We start from the raw sequence: 19,988 nt of genomic DNA on the forward strand, positions 1-19,988 counted from the left end.
GGAGTTGGTTTTGTGTCACTTTGTCTCGGCCGAGAAAACTGCAAATTTCGAATTCCAAATCTCGAAATGTCGCAAGTTCCGGTGGGAACTTGCCCCCGGATCTCGCTCTGAAAAGTTGATTTCAAATTCGGTCTCCACCAGAGAAACTAATCAAACAACTGATTTGGTATTGGTTACTAAGCCCTCGAGAGACTAATAACGATGTCTGCCTTACACGCCAACCCTACAACGTACCAGTTCCGGTTTGAGCCCTTTCTGAGATCTGAGTTCCATTTCGGGCTGGACCCTGACCGCCCAGTGTGCCAGTTCTACAACGGTCATGGTGGGTGTCCACAAGGTGATCAGTGTCCAAACAAACACGTCGCGTCGATCTTCCATAACAAGATCGTGTGTAAGCATTGGCTGCGTGGGCTTTGTAAGAAGGGTGATCACTGTGAGTTTTTGCACGAGTACAACTTGAGAAAGATGCCCGAGTGCCTGTTCTTCTCCAAGAACGGGTTCTGTACCCAGACACCAGAATGCCAGTACGCCCATATAGATCCACAGAGTAAAGTACCTGAGTGTATGAACTATAGCAGGGGGTTCTGTCCCGAGGGCCCAAACTGTAAGATGAGACACATCAAGAGAATTGTGTGTCAAAACTATCTCACTGGGTTCTGTCCCGATGGACCTGATTGTGATTTGGCTCATCCAAAGTTTGAGATGCTACCAGACAAGTTAAGAATAAGACCTGATAGACCCTTGGATGCCAAACCAAAGGCCAAGAGTGTCTTGGAGATACAAATAGAACAAGAGAGAGAGAAGCTAAGGCTACAGGACGAAGCGGAAGAAAGGGCAAGGGCTGAAAAGGCTGCAGAAGCTAAAGCGTAATAACCCTCACTGTCTTATAAGCTGTAGATGAATACTCTGAATTTAATGAACTTTTAATACGATTATTTAATTACTAGAATAGAACAATGAACGTAGTGTTCATTTCTTAGACTTGCCCTTTGTAGTCTTCTTTGGTGGTGCATCGTCTTCAGCAGGAGTAGTGGATTTTCTCTTCTTGCTGAGTGAAGAGTCCATCTCTCTCGCAACACAAGCCAGAAGGGTATTGGCCCTTCTGCTCAACTCACTAGGAGTTCTGCTCTGGAAGAAAAAATCAAACCTGAACAGTGGTGATAGTCTTATGCTATCTCTAATTCTTTCAAACAGATCAGGACGGTCAAGGCCATAACGGTAACACTGAACAAGAAGGTATCTATCTTCTTCCTCAGAAAAGGTACGCCTGTTAGTGGTAGCAGGCGGAAACTTCAGGACTAAATCTTGAAGAGGATTGGTGTACTGGGATAACTTTAACCTCAAGGCCTCCTTCTGGATATGAGCTTTACGGATTTTATCTTCACCAGCCTCTATCTGTGAGATGTAACGATCGTACCCTTCGATTTGCGTGTAGTTCTTCCAAAAGGCCTTTGCATATTCACGAACATCGTCAACAGTCTTCTCTGGGAATTCAGAGGAAATCGCAGTCAACGAGTTGCAGCCATATTTGGCACAAGCCTGGATAAATGCAGTGAAGTCTCTTCTTGACCATTTGGAGAAACCTTGCTCAAGAAGCTCGTTTTTCTCTGCTTCCTCCTCCTCGGTCAAAGGTCTTGAGTTTTTAATCTCAAGTTGTTGCAAGTTTTGCTGGGCTTCTCTCTCAGCTAATTTCGATGCAGGTCCGTCTGGCAGGGGGACTTTGAAACCAATTTGCTTTCTATAATAGGCTGTTTCTTTATCAAAGATCTCTTGAAGCTTGATAGGGTAGAACTGATGGTCAAAAATGTTTGGCTGTTTAGGTTGCTTTGGCAATCTCTTATCTTGAGTAGTTCTTCCACCAGTATTAAGAACATCCTTGTAGTACATATCGATCGAATAGTTCTCCTTGCGCTCTCTCTTTGCAGGATTGATCCATGTGATCTCTGCAATCTTAGAATGATCTTTCTTCTTGAAGTCTTCACCGTTCCATTCGTACGCAGAGTCCGAGGAGAACTTTTGCAAGTCATCTAACCCTAACTTAGAGTATCTCTCGCTCAACTGAGTGGTTTTCTCTTCTGACTTTTCCAAGATTGCCTCAAGATTGAAATCATCATCGGTACCATTGCCGGAGGATTTGAAGACATCTGCAGCACCGAATTGAATCATGTTGAGCAAGTCATCTTTAGTTGTAGCCTTTGAAGACTGTGCTGGCTGTACACCACCATTGTTACGGCCCTGTTGAATGACTAACTGATCCAATCTAAGCTTTTGAGTGGCTCTCTCCAAAACCTTCTCTTCAATGGCATTCTCTGTGACAAGTCTGAAAACTTTCACTTGTTTTGTCTGACCAATTCTATGAGCACGGTCCATGGCCTGTAAGTCAGCCTGAGGATTCCAATCAGAATCGTACAGCACAACAATATCAGCAGAAGTCAGGTTAATACCCAAACCACCAGCACGTGTGGTCAATAGAAAGATGAATTTATCAGAGTCTGGAGCGTTGTACTCATCGATAGCTTTGACACGATCAGCGTGGTCAGTTTGACCATCGATTCTGTTGTATTTATAATCTCTGAAAACGCAGTAATCCTCCAAAATATCAAGCATACGGGACATCTGGGAGAAGATCAATACACGAGACCCTTCAGCTTTGAGCTTTTTCAAAAGTTTATCCAAGACTTTGAGTTTTTGGGAGTTGTAGACCAAATGTTCATCAGTTGTGTATGGTGGACCTGGCTCTGCACCTTCGAACAAATACGGATGGTTGCAACATTTTCTGAGTTGCATCACAATGTTAAGCAGACGAGTCTTGGACTCCCGTTTACCGTTAGCACCATTCACAGCATCAATGTCCTTTTCTAAAATAGATTGGTACCATTTGCGTTGCATGTCAGACATTCCAATGTATAGGTTGAGTTCCTTTTTAGGCTTCAACGATTTTTCAACGTCATTCTTTATACGACGCAAGAGGAATGGTTGAAGAACCTTGTGCAACTGTTGGACGACTTGATCTTGTTTTGACTTTTCCCTGTCATCCTCTGGAATGGACGGATCTGGTGTTCCTTCATTTGAAGCGAGGAACCATTGATCAAATGCTTCAGAATCAGCAAACACGTCAGGAAGGATGAAGTTCAAAAGAGCCCACAATTCGTGCAGGTTGTTTTGTAGTGGTGTACCTGTGATCAATAGTCTGTTCTTGGAATGGAACATTCTGATGATCTGTGAGAGCATTGACTCCTCGTTCTTAATTCTGTGGGCCTCATCGATGACGATGTACTCCCAGTCAAACTTTCGGAACTGAGCTTTCTCCCTGATGATGATTTCGTATGAGGTAATACAGACATCAAAATCACAAGCGAGGAGCTTATCTTGGATAAGATTGGCTCTTGTTTCTTTATCACCTTGTAGGATGAAAGTATTCACTTCTGGTGTCCATTTGGCGAACTCTCTTGACCAGTTATCCAAAGTGGATTTGGGAACAATAACCAAGTGAGGACCTTTGATATCACGAATGTACCTCAGGTATCCCAAGAACGAGATGGTCTGTAGGGTTTTACCCAAACCCATCTCATCTGCGAGGATACCAGAGATGTTATTCTCGTGCAGTGAAATCAGCCAGTTTAAACCCTGGATTTGATATGCTCTCAAGGTACCTTGAACATAACCGGGAGATTCAGTGAACTCGTAGATCGTTGAAGATTCATCCTCTTCATCTCTCAACAACTCCGCATCCTCCTCCTTCTCAGTCTTTCTTCTTCTATTGTTGCCATTCGATTTCTTCTTTGTTGTGTCTGACGACTCGCCCTCGATGATGTCAAGAACTTGTTTGAACTTGGGATCCTTTTCAGCTTTGAAGTTGATGAAATGGGAGAATAAACTAGTCAAACCTAAGAGATACTTGAATCTCTTAGCAGTCTCTTCAACGTTGAACTTTGGCTTGGATGGATCAACAAAGTAGTGCTTTTGCTTCTCATTCAAGCCCTTGAAATTGACAGAATTCTACAATGGCTCGTTAGTAAGTAACACTTGTACTGATAAGTGGCGACCAAAACATACATCAACGTCTTCAGAAGTCTCTCTTGAGTCGGTCATTATGATCAAAGACGCGTCTCTCTGGGCTGAGTTATACACTGTAAGCTCTGTTATTCACTAACAGTAGACGTTGTCAATTGAAGATCTTTGAGAAGGACTCGTGATTTAGTTGAAAGGTGTTTATAAAAAGACAAGAAGTTGGGAAAGGAATCGAAATTGCGTTGGACATATTGGACAAGCCGTGTTGACTTCCTAAAACGGAAATCCCAAGCACTGGAAATTTCCTAATTTGGACGTTTTTGGAAACATTTGGAGAAAAATCGTAAAACGTGACTATTTCGGGATAACCTGTATCGAAAAGACGTTTGAAGACTGTTTCAAAGTCATAAAACATACCATAATTGACCTATTGTAGAGTGTTTAGAGCTGTTCATGGGTGTCGACGCGTGCGTGTTAATACGCGCAGCATCATTTTACTGAGGGTGTCTGCAAGTATTTCGACGTGTGTTTCCCGGGAAACGTAAACACTGTTCCGGCTTCAACATTGCTGTGATTGAATGCCAAATGACGGTTTGGAAGCGGTTGTAGAAAGTGAACGGAGAATTGTCTCGGTATGATCATCATACTGTGTAGAGATTCGATATAGTGTTCAGGAGTCGATGAGGCCCCGGTGAAGATTACTTGGAAGAGTACGCTGTAGAATGGGATGATTAGATGGAGAAGAGCCCGCAACCGGGTATCACGCTAAGGAAGGAATTCAAGTAGGAAAGCGGAGGGAGAATTTGAGTTCCACTCCACCAAAGCTCGATGTATCTTTGCTTCTTGATTATTACTTGATTTTCTGGTCGTTTTACCTGGAGTTGGATCTCTCAAGAGATGTGACCAATAAAAGTGGTGACTTCTCGGAGCTAGTCAATTACCTGGTTAGAACTGAGTCAATATTCTAAAATACCAACAATTGCCTTTTCTTTGCAATTGAAGAAGAACGATGAACAGGTGACGGTGGAGTCAGTTTCATAGTTCAGTCGCTCCATCAAAGATTCGCTAATATTACGATCGTGGTCTAACTGTACTAAATACACTCTCTGCTCCACATAAAAGCCGTGGCCGATATACGCCGATATACACCCGTATACCACTTATAATATGTCATGGATATTTCAGGATCACAAAATGATGAATATTACACACCATAAACTGATCAAGTACTCGGTAATTGTATCTATTGGCCTAAAGCCAACGGATGTGTGACACAGCTGTATAGGACTTGCAAACATCCATACACCAATCTCGGAGGCCCAATTCCGGGAAATCTGAGCCCCCGGAATTCAACCCGCCATGGAATCCCGACGGGATTTGTAAGGCATAGAAAGCGCATGACAAATACTTCGATAGCAGCTTATTCATTCATCTCCTTCTTAAAATTCTTTGTTGAACTCGTCAAAGTATTCATACGAGAAAGAAAATGTCAGTAATATCACCCATGACCATGCCAGAGCCTGTGCCACAGGACTTGAAGGCTCCAGAGCCGGAGCACTGTCCTGGTCCACAGTCAGAGGATGCTGGTAAAGGCGATGCCTGTACTGGATGTGCCAACAAAGAGATCTGTGAATCGTTACCTAAGGGACCTGACCCTGATATTCCCTTGATAAATGAACGCCTGAAAGACATAAAGCACAAGATACTGGTGCTTTCGGGTAAAGGAGGTGTGGGCAAGAGCACGTTTACCAGTATGCTCTCTTGGGCTCTTGCAGCAGACGAAGACGTTGAGGTGGGAGCGATGGACTTGGATATCTGTGGACCTTCGCTACCAAGAATGCTCGGAGCCCAAGGTGAAACTGTGCACTCCTCGAACTCTGGATGGACGCCGGTTTACGTGGCTGATAACCTGGGGATGATGAGTATTGGGTTCATGCTACCAGATGAGGATTCCGCCATTATATGGAGAGGAGCTAAGAAGAATGGGTTAATAAAGCAATTCCTCAAAGATGTTGACTGGGGCCACCTGGATTATTTGGTTGTTGATACGCCACCGGGCACTTCAGACGAACATATCTCTGTTAATTCGTTCCTGAAGGGCTCGGGCATCGACGGTGCATTAATAGTAACCACGCCACAAGAGGTGGCCCTCCTAGACGTACGAAAGGAGATCGACTTTTGTCGCAAGGCAGGGATCAGAGTACTGGGTATTGTAGAGAATATGAGTGGGTTTGTGTGTCCAGGATGCCATGGAGAGTCTCAAATATTCAAGGCAACCACCGGAGGTGGTGAGGCACTCAGTAAAGAGCTAGGGGTCCCGTTCTTGGGGAGCGTACCCTTGGACCCAAGAATTGGCAGGGCATGTGATAACGGAGAGAGTTTCTTAGATCTGTATCCTGACAGCCCTGCTACCACAGCAATATTGGACGTTGTTGATAAGTTATTAGAGGCAGTCGATGCCGAGTAAACAAGTGTACTTCATATATAAACATGCTGAATAGACGGTACGGGTATTTGCATACAGCTCTTACTGCGTCCCATTGTAGTTATAGGAGCAATATACGCTATGTGTTGATGTCCGCGATGTATGTGTGTTGATGTTCAGGTATACGCCCGAGTGAATGTAAACAAGGCGATTAGCAGTGTCGAACTTCTACAAAACAAGACAGACCGGCACATCACAGTTTTACGCGACTCATGGGCGTCCAGGCTATCTGGGATCTGATAGAAGATGCTGTGGAAGAGCGGGTGCCATTCTCGTGCTTTGCTACTCGATTTTACGACACCAATAAGAGACCAGTGAGGGTTGCAGTGGATGGTTATATGTGGCTTGTCGAAGCATCGGCCAGTATCCCTCCAAATGTGAGCAAACAAGCAGTGATGGGGAAGATATTGCAGGTGTTCCATACAAAGATACGGTACTTGATCTCGCTGAACGTCACGTTCGTCATTGTATTTGATGGACCTTTCAAACCAAGCTTCAAGAAGAAGAAGCTCAGCGGGAAGCAAATACAGCGGTTGGATGTGAAGAACTACGACGTTCAGTATGAAGAGCTACAAAGAAGCTTAGGGACACGTCCCATCACTGATCTACCAGAGGTTAGAGTCATCAAGGAGATGCTAAAGCTGTGGAATGTCTCGTTTGTTCAGGCGCCAGCCGATGGTGAAGCAGAATGTGCAAAGCTTCAAAGGGCGGGCGTAGTGGACTACGTTATGAGTAACGATAGTGATGCCTTGGCGTACGGTGCTGGAAAGATGTTGAAGAACTTTGCTAGGCACCGAGAAGATAAGCCTGCAAGCACTGCTGGCACGCAGTATTTCAAGAAGACCCAAGATTGGTGGGTTACTCCAATACATATGGAGACCGTTGAACGAGTGAAAGGCTATGATTCAAAGAGGTTGAGATTGTTGTCGATACTTTGCGGAGGAGATTACAACACTGGTGTCTCTAAACTAGGTCCCCAGAAGGCCTCACAACTGGTGTTGTGTGGTACCACCTTGGTGACTCGGCACTCATCCGAGTTCCCTTATGATACACTTCCAGACTTTGCACAGTCTCTTGATGAGGTGTATAGACCAACATCAACTTTGCCAAAGAATGAAAAGCTAACCAAATACATTGCCTTACAGGACAGTATGTTTGCCTTGGTTAAGAGCCATCCTGCTCCACTCTTTGGTCGGAACGAACAGCATCTCACAGTTGGCGTTGATAAATTTGCTGGATGGCCACCAGACTTTGTTGTCTCCTTATACTACCGTCCTCTGGTGCATCCAGATCTGTTTACATTCGAAGATGGTGTTACGAACAACGGTGAGTGTACTGATCCAGATGCCATATTCTCGCTCCCTAAATTCAAAGAGCTGTATAAGTTATTGGGAAGCTACCCACATGACAACATCTCAGACATTGCCAAATGGTACTATAACAGTATGACGGAAAGCTATTTGCTCAAATACCTAATATGTTTCATGAAGGGACAGTGGAGGGATGATTCTACTCTTTCCTTTAAGAAGGTCAGGGAAGCATCCTATGGACCAAATGAGAGTCACTCCTTATTCGTACTCAGTGTCAAATTGTTGAGACATGGCTTACATTTCTTCAAGATGGATGGTTTGTATATAGATGTTGATCATGCTGCACCGACATATGCTATTATTGTTGATTTATTACCACACGATCTGGCCAATGATCTTTATCGACTGGAGACTGACAGGGCAAATGAAGTTGAGCTTCGAAGAAGTCCCAAGAGATCTCATCCATCGCCTGTTAAGGTTAACCCCTCAAGGAATTTGAAAAGATCTCATTCTGAATTATCCTCTGGGAATCTAACAAAGAAGCCAGATTTGAAACACACATCGACAGATATTCGTGCTATATTGGGAGGAAGTATCTCACCCTCTAGGCGAGGGAAGTTTCGAATGCCCATATTTGGGCAAGGTCCTTCTTCTTCTAAGAACAGATCAACAGTTTCGAGTTCACCAAGAAAGAGGACCAGAACATTGCCTGGCGTTCTTTCTCAAGTGACAACAACAAGGTCACCCATAGAAGATAATGACATCATAGAGATTTCCTCCAGCACGCCCTCTCCACAACGAACTCTCCAGGAACTCAAGAAACGAGATGTCATCCCGGCCGTTGAATCCTCTTCTACTGAAGTGTTTGAGCCAGCAAAACAAGCTCACATGAGCAAAGTGACTGAGGCGTTGATTACAGAATCAGAACTGAACCAGAGTGTTATAACCATATCAGAACACTCGATCGAAGCCATCACTGATGACTCATCGCTGATTGAGCTGAGCCACCTCTGACGGAATACTTCTTATCATAATTGTAGAACTTGTATAGAACATTTCGAGATGAGCTCATCGCATCATCGGCTGTAGGCAGAGGGAAAAAAAATTCTCGAGGGAGCGAAAAAACAGATGCTCATCGCACGAAGAAGACATTATTAAACAAACTTCTCAGGTCATAATGAAGCTCATAGCAACTGCTGAAGACTCTGGAGGATTCAAGGAGATTGTGTGTGTTAAGGGCACCGATACCTCCTCACAAACAGCTCCACAACCGGAGAAGATCTCATCTTTTGATGAGCAAGGAATAAGATCTCATATTCAGAAGCTTACAGTGGTTCCAACCTCTCAAGGTGACGTTGTTGTAGCTGCTAGGGCCAACGGTACCATTAGTCTCTATAAGACTAATGAAACGTATGACTTGATCAATACTGCCACTGACGGGCTAGTTGCAGACTCCAAGGATAAAGACAAGTTTGCCAGTCTAACCACTGTGTCTGGCTACATCTTTGCAGCATCAGAACAGGGAAGAGTTACAATTATTGACCCTGAAACCATTAGGGATGACATCTCCGTGGCATCATGTTCATTGAAAGCACCTCTATCAGCTTTTGTTGGTCATCCCACCCAAAAAGGTGTGTTTGCTTACGGGGGTAAGGAGAATGATGTTAAGATTGTGCGTTTGTTCAAGGAGTCGCCATTTGAAGATCTCAAACCAGAACAGCTATTCCAAGGAAAGAACGTTAAGAATGACAGACTGGATCTTAGGGTACCTATTTGGATCACTAATATCGTATTTATCAACACCGATAAAGATACAGAAAAGTCGTGGAATTTCATTACAACAACAGGCTATGGACAAGTGAGAAAGTACGACACTTCCCATGGAAGAAAGCCAATTATGGACAAGAAGCTGAGTGACAAGCCATTGAAACAGGTGGCTTTGACCTCAAACGAGTCTGAGGTGATATGCTCGGATACCAATGCCACTACTGCTTTGTTCCACGTTGAAAAGGGAACACTAGTTGCAAAATATAAAGGTTCTGTTGGTGCTGTCCAAGGCTTACACTCATACATCACTGATGACGAACAGCTCCTTGTGACAGGTGCCCTCGATAGATACGTTCGTGTCTTTGACATAAACACTAGAGAACAGGTTGCAAAGGTATTTGTCGGTTCTAAAGTCACTTCTGTGTGGTTGTTGGACACTTCATCAGGTAAGAGTGTACCAAACGAAGATAATGAGGATGAAAAGAAGAAGAAGAAGAAAAGACCACTTAGAAGATCCGAGAAGGAAGCACAGCAGGAAAATCCTGATCTGGTATGGGAAGAGCTCGAACAACTAGAGAATGACACTAAGAAGAGAAAGACTTAGTATAAAGTATATAGTATATTCTATTGTCAAATCAAATGCCCTTGTTCATCTTTCTATCGTGGCCTAGCTTCCTGTTATGGTTTGCCTTTGATGCTTTATTCTTCTCGTTGCGTGCATGATCTCTTTTACTGTTTTTAGCCGACTTTATAGGCTCTGAAGTACCTGGTGCTGAAGTCTTTGCAGCTCTCTCCTCCACTTGCTCCACCTCTTCCTCATCCTTTGCACCATTTATGAAAGATGACCTCTCAGGCTTGTTGCCTCTAAACATATACTTGGACTCTAAAGCCTTCGCCCTCTTTGGTGACTTTTGTATCATTCTGGCCCAACCCTCTATTTGCTCATCAGACCATTTGGTATGATTCTTGATTTCCTTTCTCTTGGAGGATTTGCGAGCTGATTTCTCCAGCAGTTGTGGGTCCTTTTTGAAGATGTTCCAGAGATATTCTTCCATCTTGTCGTATTTGGAGTGATCACCACCTGTAAGTCCTGCTATAGCCTCTGCTTCATCGTAGGTATCATCATGTTCGTCCTCATCTGCCTCGTACATCAGCTTCAAAGCTGCATTAAGGGTACGGTTCTTATGCTCGTCTGGAACGTAATGTGACTTCTTTGATATGACTTTCTTTTGAATGATGGAGTCCGCAGTTGGTACTTTGGGAACAATCTTAACAGCTTCGACTGCTGCCTCTGGGTTCTCCAATAACAAGTTCGTCACTGACTCAACATTATGGTCATATTTTCGAAGAAGTTTCTCCGTCTGTGATACTGATAGGGCAGGAAACATTGCAATCAGTGACTGGACATGCTCCTGGTCAACAGGATCTTTCACCTTAACTTTCAAAAATGGAATCTTTGTATCTAAACCTGGCTGTAACTCTCCGAAAGATGCCGACGTGGTGATGCCCGCAAACAGAGGATAGAGTCCGAGAGAATGTACTGATGTTATGCCCAGTTCAGTAGCCAGTTCTGCTACTCTAGCTAACGAAACAGAGATGAGTGATAAGATCCCAATCTCTTTACAGTGCTGTGCGAATCGACCTTGGCCCTTTGCATACAGCTTCTCCAATGTTTCCCACCATGAAACCGTGATGAACTTGTCTCCAAACATTTGATCTTTCCTCGAGGGCTTCTTACCTCTTTGAGACACCTTCTGCTTATCAGTCACGAGGAATGCAAACGTCTCTAAGTCCACTTTAGAAAACTTGCCATTGGACACTAGAGATTCGATATGGCGATGCACCTGGGAGATGCCACTGATAGTTCTATTATCCCTCGGTTTGAGACTGCCGTCAATGATTCCTCTAACAGTGGCTGCATTCTTAGGAGCATAGATCTTGGACATATTCCATAGGGATTCGCCATTCAGTTTCAGCCTCAACACTCCCAGATCCTTGATGAGATCCAGCATCCATGCTCGAAGAATGGACAAGTTCTCGGTGATTTGGACGTTGATAAGACCAAGAGAAAGAATCTGACCCTGTTCCTCGGCAATCTCAAAGAGATACGTCTTCACAAAGGTTTGTAGTTGTTGTTCGCTTCTTTCGTTCAGGTCCCACGGTGTTGTCAAGATGGTCTCGACATACTGGATGTAGATTTCAATAAGGTGAACCCAAATCACTGGGTCCTTATCCACCATTGCAGACCTCAGCTTAAACGGTGGGAACGCTGTCACAGGAAGTTCCATTGCGGTCTTCTCTATGTTGATTTCCAGAACATCCTCCTTCTTCGTAGTCATGATAGCCTGTCTTGCTCCCAGTACTTTCCGTTGAAGATTATCCTAGTAGGAAGAATTTGAAATTTTCACTAGTCTAGCACGGCAGTTATAAACTAGTTGCATCACAACACATTTTGAAATGAGACATTTCCAAGCAGACGTGTTGGAAGAAGAGGAATATGTGCCATGTCTCATCAATTGAATCTATATAAAGTGTTAGAATCGAGGTATCAATTGCTGAAGGACCAAGTCTCGGATGGCTCAAAGTATACAGAGATCATGACTGACTTAGCACACGCAAAGCTCCTACCAAGGATAGAGGAACTTTCAGGTGTAGCAATTGAGGAGGTTGAGACTGAGTTGGAGCAGTATCTGCTCATCTTCGATGGTGAGGAGGATGCCCTGTCTGAAATCATTGAACTGCAGAAGAAGTCTGCCATTGCTAACACCAAGAAGAAAGATGATGAGATTCTGGAGTGTGTTGTGAATGTGTGTGGAGAGGAGCCTTACGCAGAGGTTTGGCCTGTAACGAAGGATGCTTTTTACTCCAGGTCGCAGGATCAATTGAATGAGCTGATGGAGTTTTACTTTATTGGACAGACACCAGGCACTGCTGATATCTCCACGGGCGAGAAGTTAGTGATGTTGCAGCAAATCGTTGGACTACGACCTTTAGAGGATGACTAATTGTATGAGTATTCGTATTAACCGGTATGCTTAGTCATTTCTCACCCAGAGAGTACTGTATAAGAGAATTACTCGTGTAATGTCACCTATCAATATTGATGACTTGTACTGTACTGTTTGCTCATAATCAGTGTCTACTATGTCAATACTTCGAGTTCTGAGATATATACCATTGTCATCATGATCTTGGCTCTAACAACGGTGGCTACTGTCGGTTAAATGTCTACACGTATTCAAACCACACTAGCATAGCACCTCTATGCTGAATTGAAAAAAAAATGGACGAGTCCGGAGTCGAACCGGAGACCTTTCGCATGCTAAGCGAACGCGCTACCAACTACGCCACACGCCCCAATCGTTGAATTGTAAAATCTCGCGCTTTGCCACTCTCTGAAGGTGTCTCGATGCTTGCTTAGCTATAAAATGATTTTACCTACAACTACATCTGAAATATCAATAATTGAAGTTCAATTGGAATCTAAATAAATCTCTGTCTAATCTTCCATTGCAATTGTGTAAGTCTTCCATTTGGCCAAGTGTGGCGGACCTTTACAGACAGTCATTGTACCATTTGTAAGGTCATAGACAACAGATGCAACTGTCATTAAGACTTCATCACCTTCCGGTTCAGATCTGGTGTTTTTAACCTCAGACACAGCATTTGGTGAGCAGACAGTATCAGAGAAACAATCTTGGATCACTGGCACAGGGAGACCTTTGCCCTGTGGCTGTGACTTGATATAGTCGACCAAGCGAGTCGCAACCCTTCTCTGTCTGTAAAGAGATGACCCACCTGGGTTTCTGCAATAGAGGTGGCCAGAAGATGGTGAATAGCCAGGAGAGGTAAAGTGATTGGAATGGGAAATGAACGCACGGCCATTGGTGTTAGGCAAACATTCACGGCCTTCAGAGTCAACAAATGTTGGGTAGATGACGAAGTAACTCTCTGGAACAAGTTCAAGATCAATAGCCTCCTTTTCCCTTGTGGCCATCAATACATTTCCAGAAACATGTCTTGGTGCACCAACAACGTACTTCAAGCCGTTAGCCCAGTTCTTACAGCTCAAGTATTTTCTTCTGGCAAATGACAAAGGAATAGGTGGTGGGTTGACAAAGCCATCGGTTTCCTTCGTGAAGGTGAAGTTATCGATGTTTGCATTCAAAGATGATGCACACAACCCCATACCTCTTGAGTTCATACCAGATCTCCCGAGTTGGCCAACCTCGCCGAGTGAAATTATCACTTTTGGTAGGTTTTCCTCTGGTTGAGTGTGGGCTTCCAAGATCACACAGAGGTCGTTGTCATAGACGTAGGAGTCCAAGTCCCAGTTTTGGCCAATTCTGACACCTGTCTCGTCAATGACTGTAGCAACGGTGCACTCCGATTCGTCCTTCACTTCATAAAGATTTGACTTGTTGTTCAAGTACTTGGTGAGGTCGTATCTGGCATTGATAAGATAGATCTGCTCCAGTGGTGTTTCAGACCCCTTGGAGATACCCTCAATCTCTGCGTGCGAAGAAGGATCGTACTTCTTCAAAGCAGGAATGTAGTAATTGTTGATTACATTCTGACACCAGGACCAAGGAGGAATCTCCGCTTCAGTCATGTAGTGGTTTGCGAGTTGCTGGATCTTCTCCTTCAACTGAGTACCGTGGGAAAACCCTCTCTCAAAGGGTGTACCCGTAACAACGATATGCTGGTAGAACTCTGACGATGTAGTCATTGTTGTCTTCTGATGATTGGAATCACAGAGCTTGGTATGATGGACTCTCGAGATCCTGTCACAGCCTTTATATATTTTCCTTCAGAGTGTACTATTTGGCACATCAGCTCATACTGCTGCCATGCTCACTGTCCACTGTCTCTGATTCGCCGGCTGTGCTTTCGTAATGGAGGCTGTCTTCAGTGAGTGAATCCTCTTATCTCTATCCTACTATGAGGTAGACTGGAGTGACGGATCACTTCCTCTTTAGGAAGTGCTCCGAAATACCGCTCCGGATACTTTCCGGTTTAGGAATAACGCCGTTATCGTGAAAAATTAAATGCCGATGAAGCAAGATCCAAAACTCAAATCATGCGACTGGCTTGCGACGATATCTTTGTCCACCACTATACAACTGACTACTTCACACTTTCTGTGAGTGTTGTGGTCCGAGACCCTTGTGTTGCATATCTGGTGATAGCTGATGCTGCCAACTTCTGAAAGTGTTGACTGAGGAATATATAAAGAATACTTGTGCACCGAGAACCAGTGATGCATATGGCTAGTACAACAACGCAACAAGTCAATGTACCCTAACACGAAAAGCTTCAGCAAGAGCCCTTCTGTCGATAGCTCATCCAGTCACCTGGAAGCTGAGAATAAGAAGCAGGTGGGCGCTGAAACTGAAACCATCGAGCTTTCGGATGGGTTCACATCGGAAGAGGTTAACGTCGAGCACAGACAGACAATTCTGGATAGATGTGGACATGGTGTCGTCACAGATGGTGATATTCTCGACACAGGGAGTCTTCCAAGTGAGGCTGCTCATATGATTGAGCAAATTGAAGCCATGTCCACCTGTGATGCTGTCTCCCACCTTAGAGACATTCTGAAAGAGTATGCTACAGATGCCAACTTTCCATTACCAGTGTACGAACGCATGGAGAGCTTGGTCGAAGGTGCTGAGTACTGTAACCTGTCCCCGGCTGAATGGTCATTCCAATGTAAGCTTGAGGCAGGGTTGGTTATGTTTCACTCTCCTTACCCTGAAATCAGAGGTGTGACTGATCCTATCGATGATCCATCAATACCAGTGGAAACAATCAGAGCTTACATTCTCGGGTTCTTTTGGACTATTATTGGCGCTGGCGTTAATGAATTCTTCATGCACAGAAAACCTCAGATTACTCTCAGTTCCTCAATGATTCAACTGCTCTTGTATCCTTGTGGTAAATTCCTGGCCCTTACACTGCCAGATTGGGGTATCACCATCAGAGGTATCAGACACTCGCTCAACCCAGGTCCTTGGACGTACAAGGAGCAGATGTTTGCCACGATCATCTTCAACGTTGCCATCTCGTACACTTATGTTTCTCATAACATCTATATGCAGAAACTGAAGGTGTTCTTTTACACTGACTGGATTGACTTTGGTTATGAGTTCCTCTTGATGGCAGCTTCTCAGTTTCTCGGATTTGGACTGGTGGGCATTGTTAGAAGATTTGCAGTGTATGAACAGAGATGTATCTGGCCAACTTTGCTTCCAACTTTGGCACTTAACCGAGCTCTCTTGAAGCCTGAGAAGAAGGAAAATATCCATGGGTGGACGCTGACAAGATACAAGTTCTTCGCCTACTTCTTCAGTGCGATGTTCTTATACAACTGGGTGCCTTCCTACTTGTTTGAAGGTCTATCAACGTTCTCATGGATGACATGGATAAAGCCAGAGAATTTCAATCTTGCAGCTGTTTCTGGAGAACAATTCGGTTTAGGCATGAATCCCCTTGTCACCTTTGATTGGAATATCATCGATTACAATTACTCTTTGACGATTCCATTCTTTTCTCAGCTGAACCAGTACATTGGAACATTCATTGGGTTCTTCGTGGTTATTGGTCTCTACTACAGTAACTACAAGTGGACTGCCTATCTTCCAATTAACGACAATAACATTTTCACCAATACAGGTGAGAGATACAATGTCAGCACTATCCTGGACTCAACTTCTCATCTAGTCGAAGAGAAGTACCAAGAATACTCCCCTCCTTTCTACTCTGCTGGTAACTTACTTGTCTACGGTGCATTTTTTGCACTGTATCCGTTTGGTTTCTTTTACACCATATACCATGAGTGGTCTACTGTGAAGCTGGGAGTGACACAACTCTTTAAAAACGCCAGAAACTGGAAGCGTTCCAGTTACTATGGGTATAATGACCCCCACTCTCGTATGATGTCAAAGTACAAGGAAGTTCCTGATTGGTGCTACTTAATCATACTTGTTATTGCAATCGTCCTTGCAATCATATGTGTGAAGGTATATCCAGCTCAAACTCCAGTGTGGGGTATTTTCTTCATTGTTGGCCTCAATGCTATCTTCCTGATTCCAATCTGTATAATCTATTCAACCACTGGATTTGCCCTGACTATGAATGTTTTAACAGAGTTGATTATCGGTTATGCTTTACCAGGAAATGGTCTTGCTTTGAATACGCTGAAATCTCTATCCAGAAATATCGATAACCAAGCTGAAACCTATATTTCTGATCAAAAGCTTGCACATTATGCCAAAATCCCACCTAGAGCCATCTTCAGAGGACAAATCATTTCAACTTTCATCCAGATATTCGTTGCTCTTGGTGTCATTAACTGGCAGATTGCCAACATCCCAAACATATGTACTTCAGAAGCAGAAAATAAGTTCACGTGTCCTAAGGAGACAAACTTCTATTCTGCTGGTGTGTTTTGGGGTGTTATTGGTCCTAAGAAGGTCTTCAGTGAATTATACCCAATCTTGCAGTGGACCTTTTTGATCGGATTCCTTGCTGTTATACCATGTATCCTGATTAAGAAGAAGTTCTCTAAACAGATGAGATGGTTCAGTCCAACATTGATCATTGGTGGAATGCTCCAATATGCACCATATAACCTATCATATGTCACGACAGGCCTTTACGTGTCTTTCACCTTCATGTATTACATCAAGTCGAGATACACGAGCTGGTGGGAGAAGTACAACTATGTTTTGGCAGCTGCATTCTCATCTGCTGTTGCTTTTAGTGCTGTGATTATATTCTTTTCCGTTAAGTACCATCCAAAATCCTTGGACTGGTGGGGAAATAACATTGTGTCTGTTGGTGTTGATGGTGGTGAAGGTAGACAGTCGTTGAAGGATCCTCTTTCAGCCCCAGATGGATATTTTGGTCCTAGAATTGGTAGTTTCTATTAGTTTATTTCGGTATTTTAATTGATTATGAATATTAACTGTTTAATAAACACAGTAGTCATGTGCTATCGTGGTTAATGACTCTTTCTTGACATTGCTTTAAACTGATTTCCAATACTCTGGGTTGCAATATTGAGCCGCAACAGAGTTGTCCAAAGAATTGGCAATGTCTTCGAGTTCAATTCCAGCCACTCTCGGAATCTTCTGGTCAAATTCAATACCATCAATGATTGCTCTTTGGTTCTTGAGATAACAATCAACGAGAGCACAAAATCCTTAATATACATGAATCCAGATCTTGTCCATCTATACCAAAACCCATGAATTGATGAGGAAGGTAAGGATGTTAGGTAGTCAACTATTTCTTGGAGCTTTCTAGAAGCATCAGAAAAGCACATGTTGTAATATTCTGATGTTCCCATGATTCTGAAACGGGCCCTGAATATCGTAATTTCTAAAACGAAACAGGATATCATCAGACTATGAGTTGAGATGTTATCTGCTGATTGTATACCAAGTAGCTTACTCTTCCAATCGGCAAGTTTGGACTCAAGCTCTTCACATTTGTCCAGCTGAAATGATTTGTCACTATTATAAGCACTTGGAGAAAACAATGACCGCTTTACCTCCATGAGTATAAATGTCAATTTGACAGAGAAATGGAAAGACTTGACAAAGCTTTCGTCATTGTTCATGTACTCAGATGTGTCCTCAAAGATTTCTTCGAATTGCCCTGGTGGGATAGTATGAACTTCTTCATCGTTTATCAGACTTGGACTACCACTGACGAAAGAACCCCATTTTTCAAGTACGTAAACTGTCCACCATAGTCTCTGCCTTGTCATTTTCTCCATCTCTGGAATTTTCCATCTTGAGCAGTCTTCGTGTAACCCAAGTCTGTAACATACTGTAATAAGGCTCGACAGTACACTCTGTTCAAACCCATTTATTTGTGAATCCTTCTTGAGTCCTAATAAATGGTAGAACAAGATCATAGATTTGACTGTTGATAAATCTGGTGTATGTATTTCATCAAGTAACATGTTCCAAGCCGTGCTCATGAACTTCTTTCTGTCATTCATCAATGTTTCAGAGTCATCTGAGAATATTTCAATCGAGGTGTCATATGTATCCCATTGTCTGACGACTTTTGCAATGAGGATAAGAAGCAAAGGATCAATGTCTTCTGAATTCTTGCTATACTCAGCCATTTCATTTGAGAATACTTCGCGTAGGAACTTCCCGTCCAGTATCGGCAATGATGGGAAAACAAATCTTAGATAAAGAATGATGAAATTCGGTGCATAGCTCGCTAATCTCTCTGATAACTTAGCACCATATGGATTAATGCCATTCTCAATCTCTTTTGTCTCTTGAAGTAGACGATCTTTGTCTTTAAAGGCAAAAATCACTGGATCATTTGCTGTGCCCATTTTCCTGAAGAACTTAGAGCTGAATGAACATTCGTTGTTTTTGTCGTATTGGTAGAAGTTGTACCGCAGCCAAGGATCATACTCTCCTGTGTACCCGTAGTATTGAAACGAAGTATTAACATTCCGTCCATCTATGGGGACGTCTGTGACATCCTGTATCTCAATGTCCGATTGGTTATTTGGAGCACTATCAGTGGATGACGTTGGAACTACTCCAGGAGATTTATTAATGCTCAATACGTCAATGAACATATCGTTATCTCCAATTTCAGAATCAATCAACTTGATCCAATCCATATTGTTCAATTGATCAAGAAATGGAATCTGTTGATGTTCATACGCTGTTGTTCTCGATGTATCTTCAATAACAGACAAAGAACTTGGAGGCTCGGCAGACTCTGAGGCTTTCCTTGTAAAGCTACAAGGATCATCTCTTTCCAAACACGACTGACAGCTGGAAGCGTTGCACGAACTACTTTCCACCATCAAACACTTGGCTTTTCTCCGTTGACACTGTACACATGATCTTTTCCTCTTGGGGATAAGCCTATTACTCCTCTTATCAATTGAAAAGACATTAAACCCCTTTGGCTGGGTAGTCTTCGGGGAGGTTCTGGACACCATGGTGAGTTCCTCTAGCAGCCAACGGCACAGTCACTCCTTCTAGGGCATCCACATTCTTCAGGAAGGAAGTGATAACTAGCACCAATCCAACCTCTGTGTCTAAATGCGTATCAGAAACATCCAAACACCACACACACCGGGCAGGATGGACAAGGTGGAAAGTACAACCGAACATCAGCGTGTCTCTCAGCGCTGTCACAGGAGACAAAGCTCTTCACACGTCGGTTAACAAAGCCCGTGTTGGATTATTCTTCACCGTCCATGGATAGCACCACATTGATGAGCATGGAGCACCAGCGCAAACATCGATGACGACACCAACGGCCAAGCTGCTAATCCTGGACCCACATATCCCGATCACGGGGCTCCCATTTCAGTGGCACTAACCAGAAAGGTGAATAATCACACCGTGACGCGTGTGTTGTTG

The 19,988-nt window shown here is 43.5% G+C and overlaps 10 protein-coding genes and 1 non-coding gene across 11 annotated transcripts; 6 read left to right on the forward strand and 5 right to left on the reverse strand.

Annotated features, from left to right (window-relative positions):
- Positions 1-170: 170 nt before the first annotated feature.
- YTH1 (cleavage polyadenylation factor RNA-binding subunit YTH1) lies at positions 171-949 on the forward strand. Its single transcript, XM_020215314.1, has one exon. It carries the CDS (start codon positions 202-204, stop codon positions 868-870), a length of 669 nt encoding a protein of 222 aa, XP_020069802.1. The 5' UTR covers positions 171-201; the 3' UTR covers positions 871-949.
- Positions 920-4,296, reverse strand: CYBJADRAFT_100972 (uncharacterized protein). The gene is made up of 2 exons (XM_020212025.1): positions 4,057-4,296; positions 920-3,999 (listed from the first exon to the last, which is right to left on the reverse strand). The coding sequence occupies exons 1-2, from the start codon at positions 4,090-4,092 to the stop codon at positions 970-972; spliced, it is 3,066 nt and encodes a 1,021-aa protein (XP_020069803.1). The 5' UTR covers positions 4,093-4,296; the 3' UTR covers positions 920-969.
- Positions 4,297-5,521: 1,225 nt separating this feature from the next.
- Positions 5,522-6,478, forward strand: NBP35 (Fe-S cluster-binding ATPase; the record flags this gene model as incomplete). Its single annotated transcript, XM_020212817.1, has 1 exon — positions 5,522-6,478. One exon carries the CDS (start codon positions 5,522-5,524, stop codon positions 6,476-6,478), a length of 957 nt encoding a protein of 318 aa, XP_020069804.1.
- A 739-nt stretch (positions 6,479-7,217) lies between these two features.
- On the forward strand, positions 7,218-8,837 carry YEN1 (crossover junction endodeoxyribonuclease). The gene has a single exon (XM_020215315.1). It carries the CDS (start codon positions 7,225-7,227, stop codon positions 8,818-8,820), a length of 1,596 nt encoding a protein of 531 aa, XP_020069805.1. The 5' UTR covers positions 7,218-7,224; the 3' UTR covers positions 8,821-8,837.
- A 146-nt stretch (positions 8,838-8,983) lies between these two features.
- On the forward strand, positions 8,984-10,177 carry NSA1 (ribosome biosynthesis protein NSA1; the record flags this gene model as incomplete). Its single annotated transcript, XM_020216502.1, has 1 exon — positions 8,984-10,177. One exon carries the CDS (start codon positions 8,984-8,986, stop codon positions 10,175-10,177), a length of 1,194 nt encoding a protein of 397 aa, XP_020069806.1.
- Positions 10,178-10,208: 31 nt separating this feature from the next.
- CUE3 (Cue3p) lies at positions 10,209-11,912 on the reverse strand (the record flags this gene model as incomplete). The annotated part of the gene is made up of 1 exon (XM_020212815.1): positions 10,209-11,912. The coding sequence occupies one exon, from the start codon at positions 11,910-11,912 to the stop codon at positions 10,209-10,211; it is 1,704 nt and encodes a 567-aa protein (XP_020069807.1).
- Positions 11,913-11,971: 59 nt separating this feature from the next.
- On the forward strand, positions 11,972-12,881 carry CYBJADRAFT_168307 (uncharacterized protein). Its single transcript, XM_020215316.1, has one exon. It carries the CDS (start codon positions 12,078-12,080, stop codon positions 12,576-12,578), a length of 501 nt encoding a protein of 166 aa, XP_020069808.1. The 5' UTR covers positions 11,972-12,077; the 3' UTR covers positions 12,579-12,881.
- Positions 12,858-12,930, reverse strand: CYBJADRAFT_t120. Its single transcript has one exon. It is a non-coding gene; the product is annotated as a tRNA-Ala (tRNA).
- A 135-nt stretch (positions 12,931-13,065) lies between these two features.
- Positions 13,066-14,485, reverse strand: CYBJADRAFT_168308 (uncharacterized protein). Its single transcript, XM_020215317.1, has one exon. The coding sequence runs from the start codon at positions 14,300-14,302 to the stop codon at positions 13,073-13,075; it is 1,230 nt and encodes a 409-aa protein (XP_020069809.1). The 5' UTR covers positions 14,303-14,485; the 3' UTR covers positions 13,066-13,072.
- Positions 14,486-14,676: 191 nt separating this feature from the next.
- Positions 14,677-17,536, forward strand: CYBJADRAFT_168309 (OPT-domain-containing protein). Its single transcript, XM_020215318.1, has one exon. It carries the CDS (start codon positions 14,868-14,870, stop codon positions 17,505-17,507), a length of 2,640 nt encoding a protein of 879 aa, XP_020069810.1. The 5' UTR covers positions 14,677-14,867; the 3' UTR covers positions 17,508-17,536.
- Positions 17,537-17,578: 42 nt separating this feature from the next.
- Positions 17,579-19,234, reverse strand: CYBJADRAFT_173774 (fungal specific transcription factor domain-containing protein; the record flags this gene model as incomplete). Its single annotated transcript, XM_020216503.1, has 1 exon — positions 17,579-19,234. One exon carries the CDS (start codon positions 19,232-19,234, stop codon positions 17,579-17,581), a length of 1,656 nt encoding a protein of 551 aa, XP_020069811.1.
- Between the last annotated feature and the right edge of the window lie 754 nt (positions 19,235-19,988).

This window comes from Cyberlindnera jadinii (assembly GCF_001661405.1).
Source record: "Cyberlindnera jadinii NRRL Y-1542 unplaced genomic scaffold CYBJAscaffold_9, whole genome shotgun sequence".
NCBI lineage: Eukaryota > Fungi > Ascomycota > Saccharomycetes > Phaffomycetales > Wickerhamomycetaceae > Williopsis > Williopsis jadinii.

Coding starts and splice junctions, on each gene's coding strand:
- CYBJADRAFT_100972 (XM_020212025.1), bottom strand. CDS start 4,092: ATGACCGACTCAAGAGAGACTTCTGAAGACGTTGAT. Junction 4,000..4,056: donor AGACTTCTGAAGACGTTGAT/GTATGTTTTGGT, acceptor GAGCCATTGTAG/AATTCTGTCAATTTCAAGGG.
- CYBJADRAFT_168308 (XM_020215317.1), bottom strand. CDS start 14,302: ATGACTACATCGTCAGAGTTCTACCAGCATATCGTTGTTACGGGTACA.
- CYBJADRAFT_168309 (XM_020215318.1), top strand. CDS start 14,868: ATGTACCCTAACACGAAAAGCTTCAGCAAGAGCCCTTCTGTCGATAGC.
- YTH1 (XM_020215314.1), top strand. CDS start 202: ATGTCTGCCTTACACGCCAACCCTACAACGTACCAGTTCCGGTTTGAG.
- CYBJADRAFT_168307 (XM_020215316.1), top strand. CDS start 12,078: ATGTCTCATCAATTGAATCTATATAAAGTGTTAGAATCGAGGTATCAA.
- YEN1 (XM_020215315.1), top strand. CDS start 7,225: ATGAGTAACGATAGTGATGCCTTGGCGTACGGTGCTGGAAAGATGTTG.